The sequence below is a fragment of the Cryptomeria japonica genome, chromosome 7 (genome assembly GCF_030272615.1).
Source record: "Cryptomeria japonica chromosome 7, Sugi_1.0, whole genome shotgun sequence".
Classification (NCBI taxonomy): domain Eukaryota; kingdom Viridiplantae; phylum Streptophyta; class Pinopsida; order Cupressales; family Cupressaceae; genus Cryptomeria; species Cryptomeria japonica.
In genome coordinates this window covers 224,346,725-224,365,434 of record NC_081411.1, presented here as the reverse complement: position 1 = coordinate 224,365,434, position 18,710 = coordinate 224,346,725, and the positions used below count along the sequence as shown (strand labels likewise).

Below are 18,710 nucleotides of genomic sequence, written 5' to 3'. Positions count from 1 at the left end.
GAATTTTGATTTCTCTATTGAAGAGTTCCAAAGCATGAACCTACTTGGAACTTTTGTAAGAGGATAGTCTTGAATACATATAACTAGAGATCACCAAAAAAACTATTGAGTAATTGAGAGGCTTGATGGAAATACAAGGTGAAACTACTACATTATTAACTTCCACAAAGTGATGCAATAATGAAATTATGCTTATCAAAGATTACCCAATATGATGTTAAAGTGATTACAACATTCAACTGTTAAAGAATAAAATCAACAATACCATAAGTGACATAGAATTGACATGGAGAAACCCTTTCAAAAAATAAATCCACACTCAAACAAATGCAAATCTTATATTAAAATTCAAATCTTGTATTAAAATTCAAATCAGTATACAAAAATACAACTTTTCTCTCAAAATTCTAGCAACACTTTGTTAATTTAACAACTTAAAAAAATAAAATATTAACACAATTCTCTAATTTAAAGAAGTGACAAGATAAGAATACCACTACGGTACCTCAAACCAAGGGTCTAATCCAACAAAAAAAATAATATGCCCCACCTCCTAAAAATCTTGTAAACCTTGTAAAAATTAATTAATGACCACATGGCCTTCACATGGGTGCCCAACCCATAGTTAATCAAAGTTGGTCAATACCAAGTGCTCTACTATTCACTAATGGCTCTAACAACTAACATGCATAACATGAAAACCTTAACACACAACCTATGATAACACACAAACTAAATATGAGAACATGCACAAATATGCAAGTCTAAGTGGTCCCCATCACCAAATAATAAATTGGATTCGTAGCACTTGGATATTCTACCAATATGTTTTGTACTTATCATCGATGACTAGATGTGCCTCTAAAAATACAATATAATTTATTATAGGTAGACGAATATTTAACATTTTTATCCCTCGTGCCCCTAAGATGAGATTTGAATTTAAGTGTTTGTGTACTAAGCAAGGGTTGATAAGTACAAAAGGAACTAACAATGAAACCACAAGAACATCTAATAGAAAAAAACACCGAAAGCCACAGTTGTTGTAACAAGTGAGGTAGCCACCATGTGAATAGTAACTCGTAACATCAATATATATAATTGTGTACCAATGATATTTGGCTACAAGTCTTCCATGTTCTTTAGAACAGATGCATAAGAAAGCACATGAAGTAGACTAGGTTGTGAAATTCATAGGAGTATCAAAGCGCACAACCTACCTATTTACTAAAGTTAATAGAGAAGAAGTAGATGAGTTGGATTGAAACTCATAGGAGTAGCAAAACACACAACCTCCCTATCTGCTAGAAATTCATGGCCTTTATGATGCACTATAGGGTAATCAAAGCACACAAAATATCCACCGTTAGATTTACGACCTAATGATAAATGCTCAAGATTTATAATGATAAACCATACATAAAATGTGGCTTTCGGGGGTACGTCCTCTAGACCACATCCCCTCCAAACTCCACAAGGGGGGTACCACACCCCCCTCCCCGCACTTGCAACCCTCTGCACTCATTTATCAACAATAACCTTTTATTATTGCAAGGTTGAGACTCCATTTTCCTAATATAGAGAAATAGATAGAAGAGAAATAATATCATTGAGAATTTGTAGCTACTTCTAGTCTAGACAACCTACACATACAGAAGAAAAAGAAGAAGAATATTAGATATTTTTTTAAAGGCTTTCCTCAATCAAACCCCCATTTTTGTATTTCTACATGCACAAACATCAAAATTAGATTAAGAGATAAAAATATTAACAATAAAAATAGATTCAAGCAATATGTAGTACCAAATATTTAAACATACATTGATTATAATTATAATATAAAAGATATCAAAAATATTAGTGCTAGAATACCATCCAAGATGAGAAGGAAATAAAGAATCGAAAGAGAATTCCTTAGAAACTATTAAGGGCCTCTAAAATGGTCTTGAATCTTGTACTATGCTTGTCATTCACTATGCCATTTAAGAAGAAATAAGTTGCAATAACTAGAAGAACCACTATAACATTAAGACTTCAAAACTTCAAGAGGTTTTTGTATAACCGAAGTAAGTGTGTACATGAGAGAGAATGAATATTCAAAATTTGAGTCTTCAAAAAGCTTCTACGTGCAAATAAAAGGTTGTGGATTTATCTTTGAAACAAATCGATATTTTTGGGATCATTATAATATGTGGTTAATGGAAAGGTAACACTCTGACTGTTGAATTTGAATTGCAGATTTTCATGGGACACTAGTGCATCACACAAAAGTATATACTCTATACCTAGTGCTAATATTGGAGAAAAATGGATTCAAAAACTTTAATTATGGTTAATTCTACTAGTAAATGACATTTTGATATTAACAAATTATAATTAAGATATCTTTAAAATCTCATACTAAATTAGAGGCATTGTGTAGTGTGATAGGGGTGTGCAATTTCGTACAATACATAGAGGATGTGACATAAAAATGCACATACTTGTGATTTTGTTGACTACAATAAAGATGCAATTTTTTCCATTTATTTTTGGTAACCTAGTGACAAAGTCCATAAATATACTTTCCCATTTTTGGATAGGAATGGGTAATAGTTGAGGTAGGCCTATGCGATAGACTTGTTCTACCTTGTTCTACTAGAAAAATGAACTTTTCTCAATGTGCTTGAGCACATACACTTTCATTCCTTTACTAGGATAATCTCCTTTTCTATTTGTTTCTAGAATCAAATGTATCCTCACTTTATATAAAATTATGTCTCCCATCACTTTAAACATATTATATTCTACTCTTTCATTCAAAAAGCTTCTAGAAAAATTACTTTTGGCATATTCATATATGATGGGGGCAACCCAATCAACATTGGTATAAAAATAGAACATAAAGTGAGTGTTTGAAATAATACATGAACAACTACATTATATCTACCCTTCTCATACTAATATCAAAATCATATGCCTACAACTTTGTTAGCCACCTCTATTGTCTATCATTTAGGTCTTTTAATTTATAAATTACTTAAGATTGTTATGATCAGTCGTAATCACAAACTTGACAGATATTGAGTGTTATTTAAACCTCGAATTAAGGCATGCACGATTGCTAACATCTCCTTATCAAAACCAAAAAAAAAAGTATTTCCTTGTTATTTGCCTACTTTCAAAATCAATGGTGCATTGTTGCTACATCAAAATAGCTCCAATGTCTTCACTAGAATCATTGCATTCCAACATTAAAGGAAGTAAATTTTGGGACACCAAAAACTAAACCTGAACACATAATTACCAAATTTTTTATTTTTATAAAGTCTCTTCAACAACATCTACCCACATAAATTCTCCCTTCTTAGTCGGATTTATGAGTTGTATTGTAAGATTAGAGAATCCTTTTATAACCCTTATATAGTAGTTACATAATCCCACAAATTATCTACATTATGTCACATTTTTAAGGGCTAGTCATTCCTTGATAGTTTGAATCTTCTACTATTCCACTTGGACCCTTGTTCATTGATGGCATGACCCAAATATAAAATATCCTTACGTCCAAATTTTAACTTTTATTGTTTAGCAAAGAATGATTACTACTACGATATTCTCAAGATTTCATCAAAATACTTCAAGTGCACCATATTTTGTTGTATATCACAGTATCATGAAAGAAAACTAAGATAAACTTTCTTAATTGTTTGCTAAATATCTTATTCACCTACAAAATTGAAAGGTTGTAAGAGAAAATAATTCAAGCCAAAAGGTACAAATAAGAATTCAAATTGGACCCACAATGACACCTAAAATAAGTCTTGTGAACATCTACATTCCTCATCTTAATATGATGCTACCTTGAGAATAGATTGATCTTTGAGAAGTATACAACTACATTCAGCTCATCTATCAATTTGAATCAATCTTGGGACTAGTTATCTATTCTTGATTATAAATTATTATTCAATTCCTAGTAGTTAAGACACATCCTCATGCTGTCATCCTTTTTCTTCCATAGCACTATTGAAGAGGCAAATGGGCCAGAGTTTGATCTAATGTGGCTCATATCCAAAAGCTCCTTTATTTCCTTCTTTATTTCTTCTTTTTGGATCCTAATTTTATGGTAAGGAGTAGTTATCATTGAATTTAAACATCAATTTCAAGATCAATAATATGCTAAAACCCTTAATCAGGTAGTATTCCTTGAGGTTTATCTTGAAAACATTGTCATACTTGTCCAACATAACCTATGCATGAATATGGTAATTGCCTTTTGTGTTCAAAGATGATTATTTTTGTTCAACAAGTTGTTGGCCACCTAAACTACTTGACCTCCTGAAATATATATTTTCATTCTTTTATCAGTAATTGCTTGGGTTGCCCCATTTCAGATTCTATTGAGAACTTATTTCTTTGCTTAACTTCTAAATATCAGTTCCATTGATTGGAAGCTATATAAGAATTCTATTGGAGATCATAGAGATTGTACCCCACACAATGTCAATATCTCCCAATCCAACTGGACATTGAAATCCCCATATGTTGAATGATCTCCAATGGTAATTTTCAGCTAGAGAATTCTTTGAGTACATGATGTGGTGACCCCATCAACAACAATCACATTGAATCTCTTGAAATCCTCAGTTACTAAGCCCATTCTTGCCACCATACCCTCATCTATAAAATTGTGGGTTGCCTCACTATGGATGAAGATGGTGATCCTTTGGCCTTCTAGCATTCGAAAAATCCTTATTGGATTACACCTTTGAGTTATAGGAGACTTGCAAGAGTTCTTTCACCTCAATCTTTTTAACGTAACTGATGACACTGGCATGACACGTCCTCCAGTACCACGTGGGATGGGGGGAGACTAGACCTCATGACTATGTGCTTTACCACAAGAAATTCTTCCTCTTGAGTTCATTTCTATTGTCTTCATTTATTTTTTAATGATGGAAACAACTTTTGTTTGCATGATTCTCAATTTCGGGACTTCTTCTAATTTATAGGAGGAGCATTAGCATATGATTTTTTTTGAGGTAAAGAAGATTCTAAAGCGATGACCCTTTTGATTTCCTCTTGAAGAGTGGAAGGCTTCAATGTCTTGACCAACCCCTTTTGTGGCTTTATGAATCCTTCCGCAAAAAAATGTATGATCCTTTTCTCAGATATATGAGGAGGTTTCCTAGTTGTCCTCTAAAAGTCACCTATGTAGTGTTTCATTCATCTTTAAGTGTGCCAATTCTTGAAAGTGGATTTTTGGATCAACCCTATAAAATATTTCAATTATCCTTTGGTTGGACTCTTCAAAAGCAATGATAAGACTATGCCCATCTATCACTATAGCATGGTATCGCCATTTGTGTGCTACCCCTTCTAGATGGAGGAAAGCGATCTTGATGGCTTTTTTGAATTGTATATTGGATCTAGAGATAGGTGGGTGATTATTTTATAAATCCAAGCATCAGAAAAATAACTTTGTTTCCTATCAAGCATAGGTATAAGAACCTTGCCCAAAGGTTGTTGTGATTACTCGTTAACCTAATTCTAAACTAGTTTCTTCTTGGTCTGAGGACCTTTTGAAGTTTAATGTTGCATAATGCAAAAAATGAGAGGTCATCCCAAGTTTATTGCTCCAATGCTTTGTAATCAAGATGAAGGGTTGAAAACTCCTTTAATATCTCCATTGCCACTCTTTCTAATGGATCTAATCTCTTTTGAAGAAATTTGGGTTGGAAGGGATTGGGTGGAGAATCAATTATTTGATTAACATTTGATTTACTTCCCATTTGAGTAGATGACTTTCCAGAGCTCCCATGACTTTCTAACCTTGCATGACTTGCATGATCATTGTCATTACATCTTTGAGTGCTTTAAGACATCTCTCCCAAAATCTCCATTCAAATTGATCACTGCTTCAAATTTTGCCTAAACCTTCTCATATCCTATCAATTTGTGTCTACATCTATCTACCATCTCATGTATCTACTTTTCACCAAAACATAATAACCCTAGATTCCCAACTCTAAAACTTCAACTTTTATTACTATTTTAAATCTATAAAATCATTTATTTTTCATCATAAACATACAATAACCATGAGCCCTATGAAATGGAGCTCTCTATTCTCCATACAGAACAAAGCGTGATCAAAAATACAAAATCTGCAAATCACAACGGACTTTCACGCAATTTCTACTGGTTTGATCCTCTTAATTTGTCTTCTCGATGCTGTAAAAATGGAAAAAAAATCACTAAAAAACAGTTGTGTTATACAAATTTATGTTTTTGATTACATGTTTTGTATGAAGAATAGCCATTGCCCTTTGAAATCCCTTTTGTTTTAAAATTTATGCCTACCTAAGAATTTACACAATAACGTGGACGCACACAACATTGCATGACGTCAACTTGTACTTTTATTCAATAAAATAAACATTTAGCGGTGTGTATCATTATTTACCTTATTATATAACTATGCCGAAAAGCCAATCATCAAAATATTTGTAAAGAGCATAATCAACCTAACAATGTAGGTTAAATCTCCAACGTCTCATTCATTTCAGTCCGTTGTTTCTTTGCATACTGAACGTCCACCATACGTCATAAGTTTGGTACTACTCTTATCTTAACTCTCCCTTTGAATTTCTATCAGAGAATCTGATAGTGCGCATTTGGAACATTAATAAATTCAAACTTATACAAGAATTTATGTTTTTTAAATATGAATGCATTCTGGGTGTTTGAATTGATTACTTTCTTTAACAGTATTCTTCTGTGCAGATGTATCTGGACCTTGGATTATTGCTTTAAGATTGGATATCATTGAAATGATTAGATGGATCAGTCATTAGTCTCTGAACAACTGTTGGTTAATGGGTGCGTCTTTTAAATCCATGATTTGTCATGTTCGAAGACATCCAACAAGGAACTGTCTGATGAACTTGAACAAAACTCAGTTCAAATGGTTTCCACCACCCATATATTATGAATGAAGTTATTCCTCTAAAGAGAGGCTTATGACTATGATGTGAATGAGAGGTTGGAGATGATGTTATTCAAATTTTTCAAAAATCTGGTATATATTTAAAGAATATATGTTCGAATCAGTATATTTATGTTTTGGATTTATTTTAATGTAAAAATATATATCAACAAGTATATTTTCTAGTCTTGAGTTTGGTTTATGATTCAAATTTTATTCATTTTCATTTCATTTGACTAAAATTATTCTTATATTATCTGCTTGTTCTTATATTATTTCTATTAATAAGGATCATTTCTACACATTCTTTCTTTACCTCAAGACTATCACTTTATCTCTATAGATTATTTTTGTGTAGCTTGAAAGTGATCTAAGTCAATCTTAGAGTGTGTGACAATGAACCCCAATATTCAAATTATGAACTTAAACTTCAACTTTCCCATCTCTTTCTACTAGCAAGTATGAGCTAACTAACACATGTTTTTAGGCCATGTGTTGCTATATATCTTGGTATTTAAAGACATTCACATGCCTTCAATTTCATGAATGGCACATTGCTAGATGACAATTTAATTCTAAAGGAGAATAAATGAATCAAATTTATATTGTCACCATATAAGCCTCCTACATATTTAAGAATGTTGTCTTTGATATATTTCATGACCATCAATCCAACTTGCCCACAAGTTTGGCCTAGGAGACCGTAGGCATAACCATGATAGATTCAAATATTTACAATGAAGACAAGAGAAAAAAATTAGGCACACATTTATCTCAAATCATTATTATATTGTGAAAGATTTAACTAAAAGATTTTTTAGTTTGTACAGATTCTAAAGCATTCATCAAACAATAATAGGTGACTTTTTGATAATGACATATTTTTTCAATATGACAACTTCTATGCATCGTCGATCCTAGAGCTAAGTACCTCATATCCACTTATTTAATTGTCATATTTACATTATTTATCAATCTTAGCTCCAATGTTTATATTAAATGTTTCTTATTTGATTACATTCAATTGATTAACCTACATAATTCATGTAATGCCATTATTTTCATTTGATTTTTAGTGAACTTGGCATACCTTCACCATCAAGTCTTTTTTCTTCATTTTAATTAGAAATTTTAGATTTGATCTTTCTTATTATATCTTTCTATTCTAGGTTTAACTAGCTTTTAAATTCACCCTCATTTTTCTTAGCTTATCAAATCTTGATTAGGTTTTGAGAGTAAATAGTGATATCTACCTATTTGATCATAATTTGCAGCCCTTAGATAATCTATCATCGTGGCCAAGCTCATAGGTTATTTTTATTAGTTGAGATACATGCATACATTTCTATTTTTGACATGATTCTATATTTTATGATGGATAACCCTTTCATCCTTGATAGTTTGATAATACTTTATGTAATGAATGAGGATGAGTTTCCTTCATCCCAAAACATTAATCCCTTGCCAAAATCCCCCATGCATATCCAAAGTCCAACCCCATGTCAAGAGGATAATTTAGATCATGAAGAAACGTGTCTTAAAATAGATCAAGATCAAGATCCTGAAACCTTATCATCCCATCCAATTGTTGACCAGGATCCCACTTCCCCAGACACTCACAATGATTCCCCTATTCTTGTCCATCCTATCCAAAGTCCTATTGACACTCCATTCCCCGAGCAATATCAAGATATCCCAGTCCATCCAATCCCAAACAATCCCCTTCCATTCCATGAACAAAATGTCCTTTCAAATCCCATTGACATTCAAGATATCCCTTCCATCCTTTCCGATGATCCCATTAAAAGTCAAGAGCAAAGCACCTTTAAAGAGGATTCCAATGATCTTCCTCCTTGTCAAGATCAAATTATTCCTTTAAATCCTCCACAAGATCCTTTTGTTTCTCCATCTCCTTGTCTTAATACTCCATATACACTCCAAGATCGCATTTCTTTTGATGATCCCATTGTTTCTCCCATTCCATCTCTTGAAGAGCCTGTCATTGAACCATGTCCACTACACAATCCTAGTCCCCCTCATGATCCTAATCCCCTTCATGATTCTAACGTGTCAGTGCAAGATGTTCATGAACCCTTGACATGCATAATGGGTTCTTCCACTTTGGTGAAATCCGATCCACTTCAAGATCTCATTATTTCTCTCATATCATATCCACCTCATAATGGACTCGCGTCTTCTTCCCAAAGAAAAGAGTATCCTACAAGTCAAGATATTCATCAAGGAAAAGGAGTAGACCTTCATGAGAAAGAATCCCTTCATGTTAAAGAAAATATTAAGGGTCATGTCTACACAACTCACTCTCAAGACGTTGGTATCCCTCCATCAAAATCAAAACATACACCTTCCCCATCATACTTTCCATCCATCTTAGGTCCTTATATCCCTTCGTCCTTTATGCAAGGTCATCAAAGTCACACATCCTTGAGTAAATTTCATCAATCCAAAAGAACTCCATTTCATTCATATCCATCCATGCATTCCTTTCCCTCTCCAAGCAATTTGGATGCCAAGTATAAAAGTCATAAGTCTAGCAATCCACATGTATTCAAGGATCAACATGTCCAATATAATCGACATGTCAAAGAAAAGAACAATATGATCTATAAAGAAAAAAATATATCCAAAAGGCCACAAAGGCCCACTGAGCAAAATAAAGCAAAGTCAAAATATATATGGGTTCCTAAATCCCTTGTGCAAGCAATGCACTCCAAGGAACCACAAAAGCATGAAAAAACAAAAACCATGTGGATCCCTAAGCGGCTCCTTGAAGCACAAAAGCCTAAAGAAACATCCACCTTGGCATCCAAAATTGCTATTTCTCCATCCAAACCTTCCAAGTCTGTTCCTCCATCACCTTCTTCATCCGTTTTAGGCCCTTATGTCCCAAAATCCATAGCCTTCCCTCCATCCAAATCTCACAATCTGAGATCCATCTTTCCTCCATCAGTCCATCACCCCTCAAGGTGTGTGTCAATGTTGATCTTGCCTTCATTTCCATCCACTGAAGCCCAATTATTCCAATGCCTATTTTCCATCATTCGATCCCTTTAATCTCATCCTTTGCGTAAATCCTTGCCTTAGTTTCATCTCATTTTCCATGTCCTTATCCGACCAACGTCTTTGAGCATACTTTTAAATGTCATGGTCCATTTTTTTTTTCAAGGCTACTATCCAAACAATAATATGCTTGAGTCCTTCTTCCATCCCCTATCATGCGTCCATCTTCTATTGAAAAAGTCAAAAATTAAAAATAAAAAAAGTGAAAAAAAAAAGAAAAAGAAAAAAAAAAGTAAAGAAAAATAATTCGTCCACTGGTGAAAACCTGGCAAACAGGCGCTTTGGGCAAGTACCGTGATGAAAACCTGGCAAACAGGCATCATGCGTAATTTATGAACTTCTTGCACACCACACTTGGGGGCAGGTTTTCTCCTTCATATCCTTTTGTCCTTCATTGTTCCATTATCCTATCGAACCCCTGTCATTACCCCTCCATTATCCTATTGTCCCTCATGTACATATCCCCTTTTCCACCTTTGATCTTGACAAGGCTGATGATCGTCATGAGCATCATGCATCTTGTTTGCAGCTTTTAGTCCACCATAGCTTTTGGTCATTTATCCATTTGCTTATTACAACCTTTCATCTATATTCCCTAGCTTATTGCAACTTTCTGCCACTATCCCGTATCCTATCCCGACCTTCAGTCCATGTCCCTTATCCATTCTTGGTCTTTCTTATCCTATCCATCTCTTATCACTATCCATACACTCTATTTCATTCCTTGATCTTGATTTGACATAAGGACGCAAAATTTAAACATGGTTTCAAAAACCTCTTGACATGTCCCTCATGCCATGTTCCTGCTTTACATTGTCATATCCAGTCTCTTGTCCCATCACGCCATAGCCCTTGAAAATTGCATCCGTATTGTCTCCATGATAAAAGGCCTTTGTCTTCCCTCTATCCACCATCATTTCAGAAAACCTATTTATTCACCTGTCATATTCCTTGCCTTGTTAGACACTGGGGGCAAAATCATAAAAATTGAAAAATGTCCTGAAATAATTCAAAAAAAATTGAAAAATGTCCTGAAATAATTCAAAAAAATTGAAAAATGTCTTGAAATAAAAACAAAAAAATTTAAAAAAATGTCCTGAAATAATAAAAACAAAAAAATTGAATAATGTCCTGAAAAAATCTCTAAAAATTAAATAATGTCCTGAAAAAAAAAATCCCTAAAAAGTCATATAAAGTCTTGAAAAAATGAACAAAAAATTTCAAAAACATTAAAATCCAAAAACAAGTATTTTGCAATAAATATCCTCTTGGTGCATAAGACAGCTCACTGAGTATACATCCAACGACTCGCAATCCAACACTGTGCTTTAATGAAATCATGCATAAACAAATGAACTTTTTCACTCAAACCAGACATTCAAATTGATCACACTTGTCATATCAATCCACCTCAAAATCAATTGTCCTTGTCTCTACTATCATGGGTCTTATACAGGGTGTGGTATACTCGAAACCAGACTGTGTCCTGTCTTAGAAGGGGTACCGCATGTCCTGAAACCAGACAGCATGATCGTCCTATCAGCACTTTCAACTTTTGACAATGAAGATCAAGATGTTTGTTTGATTTGTTGGAATTTGTGCATCTTATCTTTTTACTGATTTACCTTTGGCTTCGATCATGTTCCTATGTTGCTCGATGATGTCACTGAGTGATTTAGAGTGATCGGGATGGATCATGATCCTTTTCTTTTTGGTTGTGATTGCGATGTGTCTGTCTTTTGCAAAAAAGGGGTTGCATTCCAACTCTGGCCTTCAATGCCATGATGCTCTGCATCCGCTTTGCTACATTAAATAAAGGTTCTCACCTACAAAGTGCATTACTGAAAGAAAGTTTTTCTTCATCTCTACCTGTCCTCTGTCTAATTTCTGCTTACTAACATTTCTTCCGTCAGTCTTGGCAGTCTGTTTGATCCTATCATTTTCTATCATTCTTATCGATCAATTGGCCTCTTTTCTGGATGTTTCCAGCCAATTCCTCAAGGGGGCATGCATATGTCATTATTATTGTCTGGGGCATTTTCATTATTTTTCTTTGAAACAACGCTTAAAATCACATTGTCTCAAAGAGGGGCAAAATGTAGACGTCTAAAAATGGTCAACGCTTGCGGAGTCATACTTTAACATTAGCGCATTGCCTCATTTTAGAGTTTTTGCGTCGCATTAACATTTCTCCTATGTTACGCACTTGGTCTTTATCATTTGCGAGCATCGAGTCCTTCTTCTGCATTCTTCATCTGTCTCACTTTCGAATTTGGTCTTGTCGACAACAATCTTCAGTCATGAGTTTGGTCGATCTTTGTCCTTGTCAATCTTGTCATATTGCGATTGATTCATCATCGATCCTTGTCCTTTTCAATTTGGTCAATTTGTCATTGATTTTTGTCAACCAATCTCAATCAAATCATTTATCATACTGGTCATTTATCAATTCAAAATCAAATCAAATCGATATCAACTATCCTTTGTCAAGACCTAATTGTCATCCTTGCATTTCTAAGTCATCTTCCAAGGTTTTATGATTTGTTCATTTAATCTTGTTTGGCATTTTCCCTCTAGGTTAAATAATTTATTTATTTATCCTAAGTCTTCTTGTCACAATTAAATGTTTATTTAATTGGCTAATTAATTTCCTCCTATTTTTGTAAATTAATTAATGAATGAGAAGTTATTAATTAATTTACCTATTTTTCATCAATTTCCTAATTTCCAAGTCATTATTTTCAACTTAATTTTCTAATTTCTCCTAAATTCCTAAATGTCCATTTCTATTTCAAAATCTTGTCATAAATCCTTGCATAGCAATTTGTCATAAATTGTCATAAATCCTTGCATAGCAATTTGTCATAAATTGTCATAAATTATCAATCAATCAAATTTTGTATAGAAAGTGCATAATTTGTCATAATTTGTCATATTGATTTGCAATTTCCATTTGAGTTGAATCATGCTAATTTGATCATTTCTCCAATTTGTTTATAAATTGGATGAATTTCTTCAATCAAATCCCCTAATCAGATTATCAAATTTCTAATCAATTACATTTTGAGTACTCTTGATCAACAATCTTGTCTACTTGCTTTCAATTATGTGTGTGCACTTGTAGGTGAGATCCACAACCAAACTATTTGAAGAGGAAAGAAGAACAATGGAGCCGCATGAAGGAAGCATTCATATTCACATATGGTTTGCATAGTATTTACTTTTGAATGTTTTATCTTTATGTCTTTATTGAGTGTGTTTTAGGATAGATCATTGCAATTAAGCTTTCGTGATTGAGCTAGATTAGTATTTTGATTTGTTTGTGATGATTCCTAATTTCCTAGCTACAAAAATTTATCTAACTCTCATATTATCCTTGTAAATATTAATAATATTATTTTGTATAGTGTCACCTTGCATAAGGATAGTGTACACCTTAATGTTAATTCATTATCTCCTCATGTAGGTGTTAGGTGTAGGGGACTAGGCAAGTGAAAGTATTAGATATATCTAGTTTAATCTTTCAATATTTATGATATTGTAAATAATATTCCCACATGGAAAGGGGAATCTCAATTGGATAGAGTCTTGAGATGACATGATTGACACTTTTTTCTATGTGTTATTAGTATAATGATAGTTGTAAGAAGACATTAAGTTAGGGATTACTTGTTATAAACACAATTAGTGTTACACCAAAATATCGACTTGTTAATGCCTGGTTCAATCGCGAGATTTAATGAATCCACGGGAGGAGGTTAAGTCATGTCGTAAACCTGAGCACTATGTTACACAACACAAGGAGATCAAGAGTACACACCTTGCAACAATACCCCCCAGTGCAAGCGAGGGTTTTGAACCAATGACCTAGGCTCTGACACCACTTGTTAGAAACACGTTTTTGTTTGCACCAAAAGATCAACTTGTCAATGCCCAATACAACCATGAGATGTAATGACTCCATGGGAGATAGTTAAGCCATGTTGCAGACCCAAGCACTGCACTACACAACACAAGGAGACCAGGGGCACACATCTTGTAACATTACTTAGTGGACTATGAATAAAATATTTCACCAATTATTTATAGAATATGTAAGAGATGTACATACATGGAGTAGTTGAGAGTTTATTTGTTTAATTTCCTCATCAATTTAATACTTATGCAAATCTAACCTTAATGCTTCTACTAACACTAATTATTTGGATAACACTAGATCATATCATATTTTAATATTCAAATCATATCTTAAATAATTCAAATTTAATTCAATGTTTACATACTATAATCTAATGAGATTTAATAATACCACTTTATTCTTGTATAATATTTTCTACATCTCTATTTCAGAAGGACTTGGTATACTTAATGTGTTGTTAAACCTTTTAACTTTTGAAAGGGTAAGTAGATTAATGTGTTTTAAAGTGCTTATTCTAGCATAAATAGAATTTTTTGGAATGTTTGAATATTTTCTTATTCCAATGCATATACATTTATGACAAATCATTTGCAAGATCCAAGGTTTAAGTGACCCAGAGCCCTTAGGAGATGAGGATAAATTAGGGACACTTGCTAGGGGATAACATGTTTATACTTTGATCCACAAGATGTATTTAATGGTGAATACTATATAAATTTTATAAAAAATGATGTGGATTTAATTATTAAAGGAAATGGTAATGACGGTTAATTATCCTAAATTAATTAATTATGTATTAATTAATTGGTTTAGTTGGAGAATTTGGGGGATACAGTTAAACTTATTTACAAATACAATTTTTTTTAATTGAAGGTGAGGGATAAAGATAAATGAAAAACTTGCTAATTAAATAAATAAGGAGTATTTATTTAATTAGTGGTTAGGATAGAGTTAAAGTCAAGTGTGGTTGAGTATGGATGCATTTAGGTATCTACAACAATAGATATGATTATCCAACTCATTCTTACATTAATAATGGTTTTCTTTAATTCAAATGGTTTTGTAAAATCAACAATTATAACAAAAATAATCTCTTATATATTCATACCAACAAGAATATCAATTCAAACAAATACAATGTGGTTGGATATGCAATTAATGAAGCTCAAATGTAGCCTAAACATTTAGACTAATCTCTAAAATTAATAAGGTTCTCTTCCTATTATCTCAACATTCAAACATAAGTGCTAAAAATGGATTCCTAAAAGTGATTTTTTTTTGTATTAAGCATCATATAAACAGCAGTTACAAAATTCGAGAGCCTTGGTTGGATACCTTGCAGCTAGCTAAAGAGTTAAAACATAAATTGCAGGAGCTATATTAGGTGGGATCACGAGTCATGATATAAGATCTTATACATTGGAGCTGAGTTACAAAATTACACAAAATGAGAGACATATCAAAATGCAACAAAGGTATACAGCTAGATAAACACAAAGGAGGAATCAGGATCATTGTTGTCACCCACGAGGGGGAGCCATGCAGTCCAACCTAGCTCTCCTTCGCACCAGACCAGCACATTTCCTTTGACAAACTGATTTCTGAAGGGGTGGGAGGGTAGTCCTTCCAGCTCCAGCTCAATGAAGTCTTCTCTCTATTGTTGTGCCTCCATTTCTTGCATGAACCTCATCAGCCCCTACTCAAAATGAGTCTTGTTGCTCCCCATGTGATCCCAAGTGAATCCATGTGAGAGCTCTCTAATGAATACTAGGGTAGTTCCATTCTTTAGCCACCTATCAAATTTGTCTTCCTCCAATCTTAGTACCATTGTGACCTACAGAGCAACAAGGTAGCAGATGAGTCTCCTAAGAGACTCAGTGAGGTTCCTACTCTTTCCATTAAAGACATCATCATTCCTAGATTTCCAAATGATCCACAAAATTTCCAAGGAGAGAGTAGACCAGAAAATATTAGCATATTTCTTGCCACCTCTAACATAACCAAAAACCATCTCTTCAACAAAAAAAATAATTGTTATTAAGTGAGATACCAAACAGATTCTAGAATTCTTTGGAAAAATGACATTCAAAAAAAATGTGGTATACTGATTCAGGGATACGACAAAGTTTGCAGAGTAGGGGGTCATCGTTGTTATCCTTAAGTGGTAGTTTATGAAGCAGGAGTCTCCAAGCAAAAAAAATCTTTTTTGGCTCAGTCGGGTTAGACTAGAATCTCGAGAGGCTAGCATGCGATTTTTTTGTATCCCGGGAAAGGTTCTAGGTGTTGTTAAGGTTCTCAAGAATATCCACAGAGTCAGAAAGGGCAGAGTAGATCATTTTGGCCTTGGTTAGCGGGAGGGGAGAGCCATCTATCCAGCAGAGGGAGGCTAGAGGGGAGGGCTAGGAGGGGTTAGGAGAGGGAAGGATGGGAGCAAGTGCAGACTTAAGGATGTTGTAGGTTCTGGCTTGGGAGAAGGGAAGGTTTAATTTGGAGCTAAGAGTCTCCCAGGAGATCAAAATGCCATCTTCAAGAATGTGTTCAAATGTGACCAGTCCTCAATTGTTCCATTTCAGGGAAGAACATCCTTGAAGATAGGCTAGTTGTTTCCCATTATGTAGAGCATTCCACCATATAGACCTTCCTAGATTGAGAGAGCCCTTCTTATCTAAAATGCCTTTATTGCTGATGTATTGTCTAACATGGTTCCAAGCCTTCCATATAGACTTGAAGACTTATAAACCTGTAGGGGAGACCTCAAAATTCCCAGCAATTAGGTCTCCCATGGGTAGGTTCTTCCACTTTTTTCTATTTTTGTTGTGGAGCATTGGATATTGTTTCTAACAAGCACTTTCCAGGGTTCGTTCCCATCAAGGGATTTACAAATCCATTTGGCAGCCAGTGCAATTCCCTGGAGTTTGAGGTCTTTTAGGCCCATACCTCCCTGCATCTTAGATCTGATACACCAATCCCATTTGACAACATCTTGCTTCCTCCTGCCCTTCCCATCTGACCAGAGGAAGTTCCTGATTTTTTTTTGTATGTAGTTGAACTGTTAATTGCCGAATAACCAGGCTAAGGAGCAATATATGTTATATGAGGATAATAGTTTCTGACAGACCTAAAAATGACCTGTTAGGGAAAGGAAGTTTCGGATCCATTTAGTGAGCTTCTTATCCACCTTTTTTTCAAACCATTCCCATATTTCTTTCAAATTTGGGGAAATAGAGAAGGGAATTCCCAGGTATCTAATGATAGTATTCGGACCTCCCCAGTTCAGGTCAAACTTAGATAGCTAGATAGGAGGGGAGTCAGTCCAACCTAGTAAGGTAGATTTATGAAGGGCAACTCTATAGCCTAAGGCTTTGTAGAAGATTTCAATGTTGTGAAGAATGTATGTTAAATTTTCCTCATCCAGGGAGAACAAAATAGTTGTGTCATCTGCAAACTAGATATTGATGATTTCTTCTTTGTTAGGGAGTGAGATTCCTTTGACCCTAGGGGATAAACTAAAGTCCTTTAGAATATAGTGCATAGCATCCACAACCAAGACAAATAGGGTCAGGGCAAGTGGACACCCCTACCTAATTGATTTGGAGAGAGTGATGTTGCCAGATTTTAATCCATTTGCATCAACAACTGCATAGGCATCACTAAGTAGTGTCTGAACAATCTTGCAGAAGGACTCTGGGAAGCCCAAACTAGCTAGCATCTGATTTATGAATCCCCATTCTATCCTACCGTATGCCTTCTCAAAGTATATTAAGAGCATAGCCTCATTTTGACCGAAGACCTTTGCCCATTCAAGTGATTCCCAGTAGGTCACCAAGTTCTCAAGGATATACCTGCCTTTAACAAAGCCTGTTTGGGTAGGGCTGATTATTTTTGGCAGGATTCTAATCATCCCGTTGGCTACTACTTTGGCCATTATTTTATAAGATACATTTAGTAGCATGATAGGCCTCTAGTTCTTAATCAAATTCTTGTCTCCCTCCTTATGGATGAGCTTGATAAGCCCTTGGTTGATCTCTTTGCCTAGGGTTCCTTTGGAAATAGCCTCCAGATATAGGTCATGGAGGTCTCCTACAATCTGTCCAATGTTTTTCTTATAGAACTCCACTGGGAATCCATCTGGTTCAGGGGATCTGTCATTGCCCATAGAGGAGATGGCCATTGCAATTTCCTCTCTTGAGATAGGGTTCCCTACAAACTCAAAGTCCTTAGCATGAAGTTTGGAAGGGGTCAATTTCTTAATGAGCTCTCTAGCATGTCTGTGGTCGTCATTTACTTCATCTAAGGTAAAAAGCTTCTGGTAATAGTGGGAGAAGCATTCTAGGATCCCCTGGGAGTGTGTGATATGAGTGTTGTTGTTCCATATAGAATTGATGTTCCCTTTAGCCTCCTTAACTTTGAGCATATGGAAAAAGAATTTGGAGCCCTTGTCTCCCGAGTCCAACCAATTTAGTTTAGACCTGGTTTTTAGCCCTTTAATTTTTTGGTTCTGAAACTTCCTGAGGTGATCTTTGATTGTCATCAAAGTGCAAGTGAGATTTTCATCATTAGGAGAGTTCTGAAGATTCATTTCTGCAGTACATAGTTCCTCCTAAAGTAATCTTTCTATCCTCCTGGCATCCTTGGCCTTCTTTTTGCCTTCCTAAAAGGGATTTGTATAAATTTTAGATGATAATCCCTAAATGTATATATTTTCTCTTTTATATCCTTCATAAAAAACAATTGGTTGACCAC

General features: G+C 34.5%; 1 protein-coding gene across 1 annotated transcript; it reads right to left on the bottom strand.

The window, feature by feature from the left end:
- Positions 1-17,544: 17,544 nt before the first annotated feature.
- Positions 17,545-17,892, bottom strand: LOC131028370 (uncharacterized). Its single transcript, XM_057958634.1, has one exon. The coding sequence runs from the start codon at positions 17,890-17,892 to the stop codon at positions 17,545-17,547; it is 348 nt and encodes a 115-aa protein (XP_057814617.1).
- Between the last annotated feature and the right edge of the window lie 818 nt (positions 17,893-18,710).

Bases quoted from the DNA above. Each gene is read 5' to 3' on its own strand.
- LOC131028370 (XM_057958634.1), bottom strand. From the start codon at position 17,892: ATGGCCAAAGTAGTAGCCAACGGGATGATTAGAATCCTGCCAAAAATA.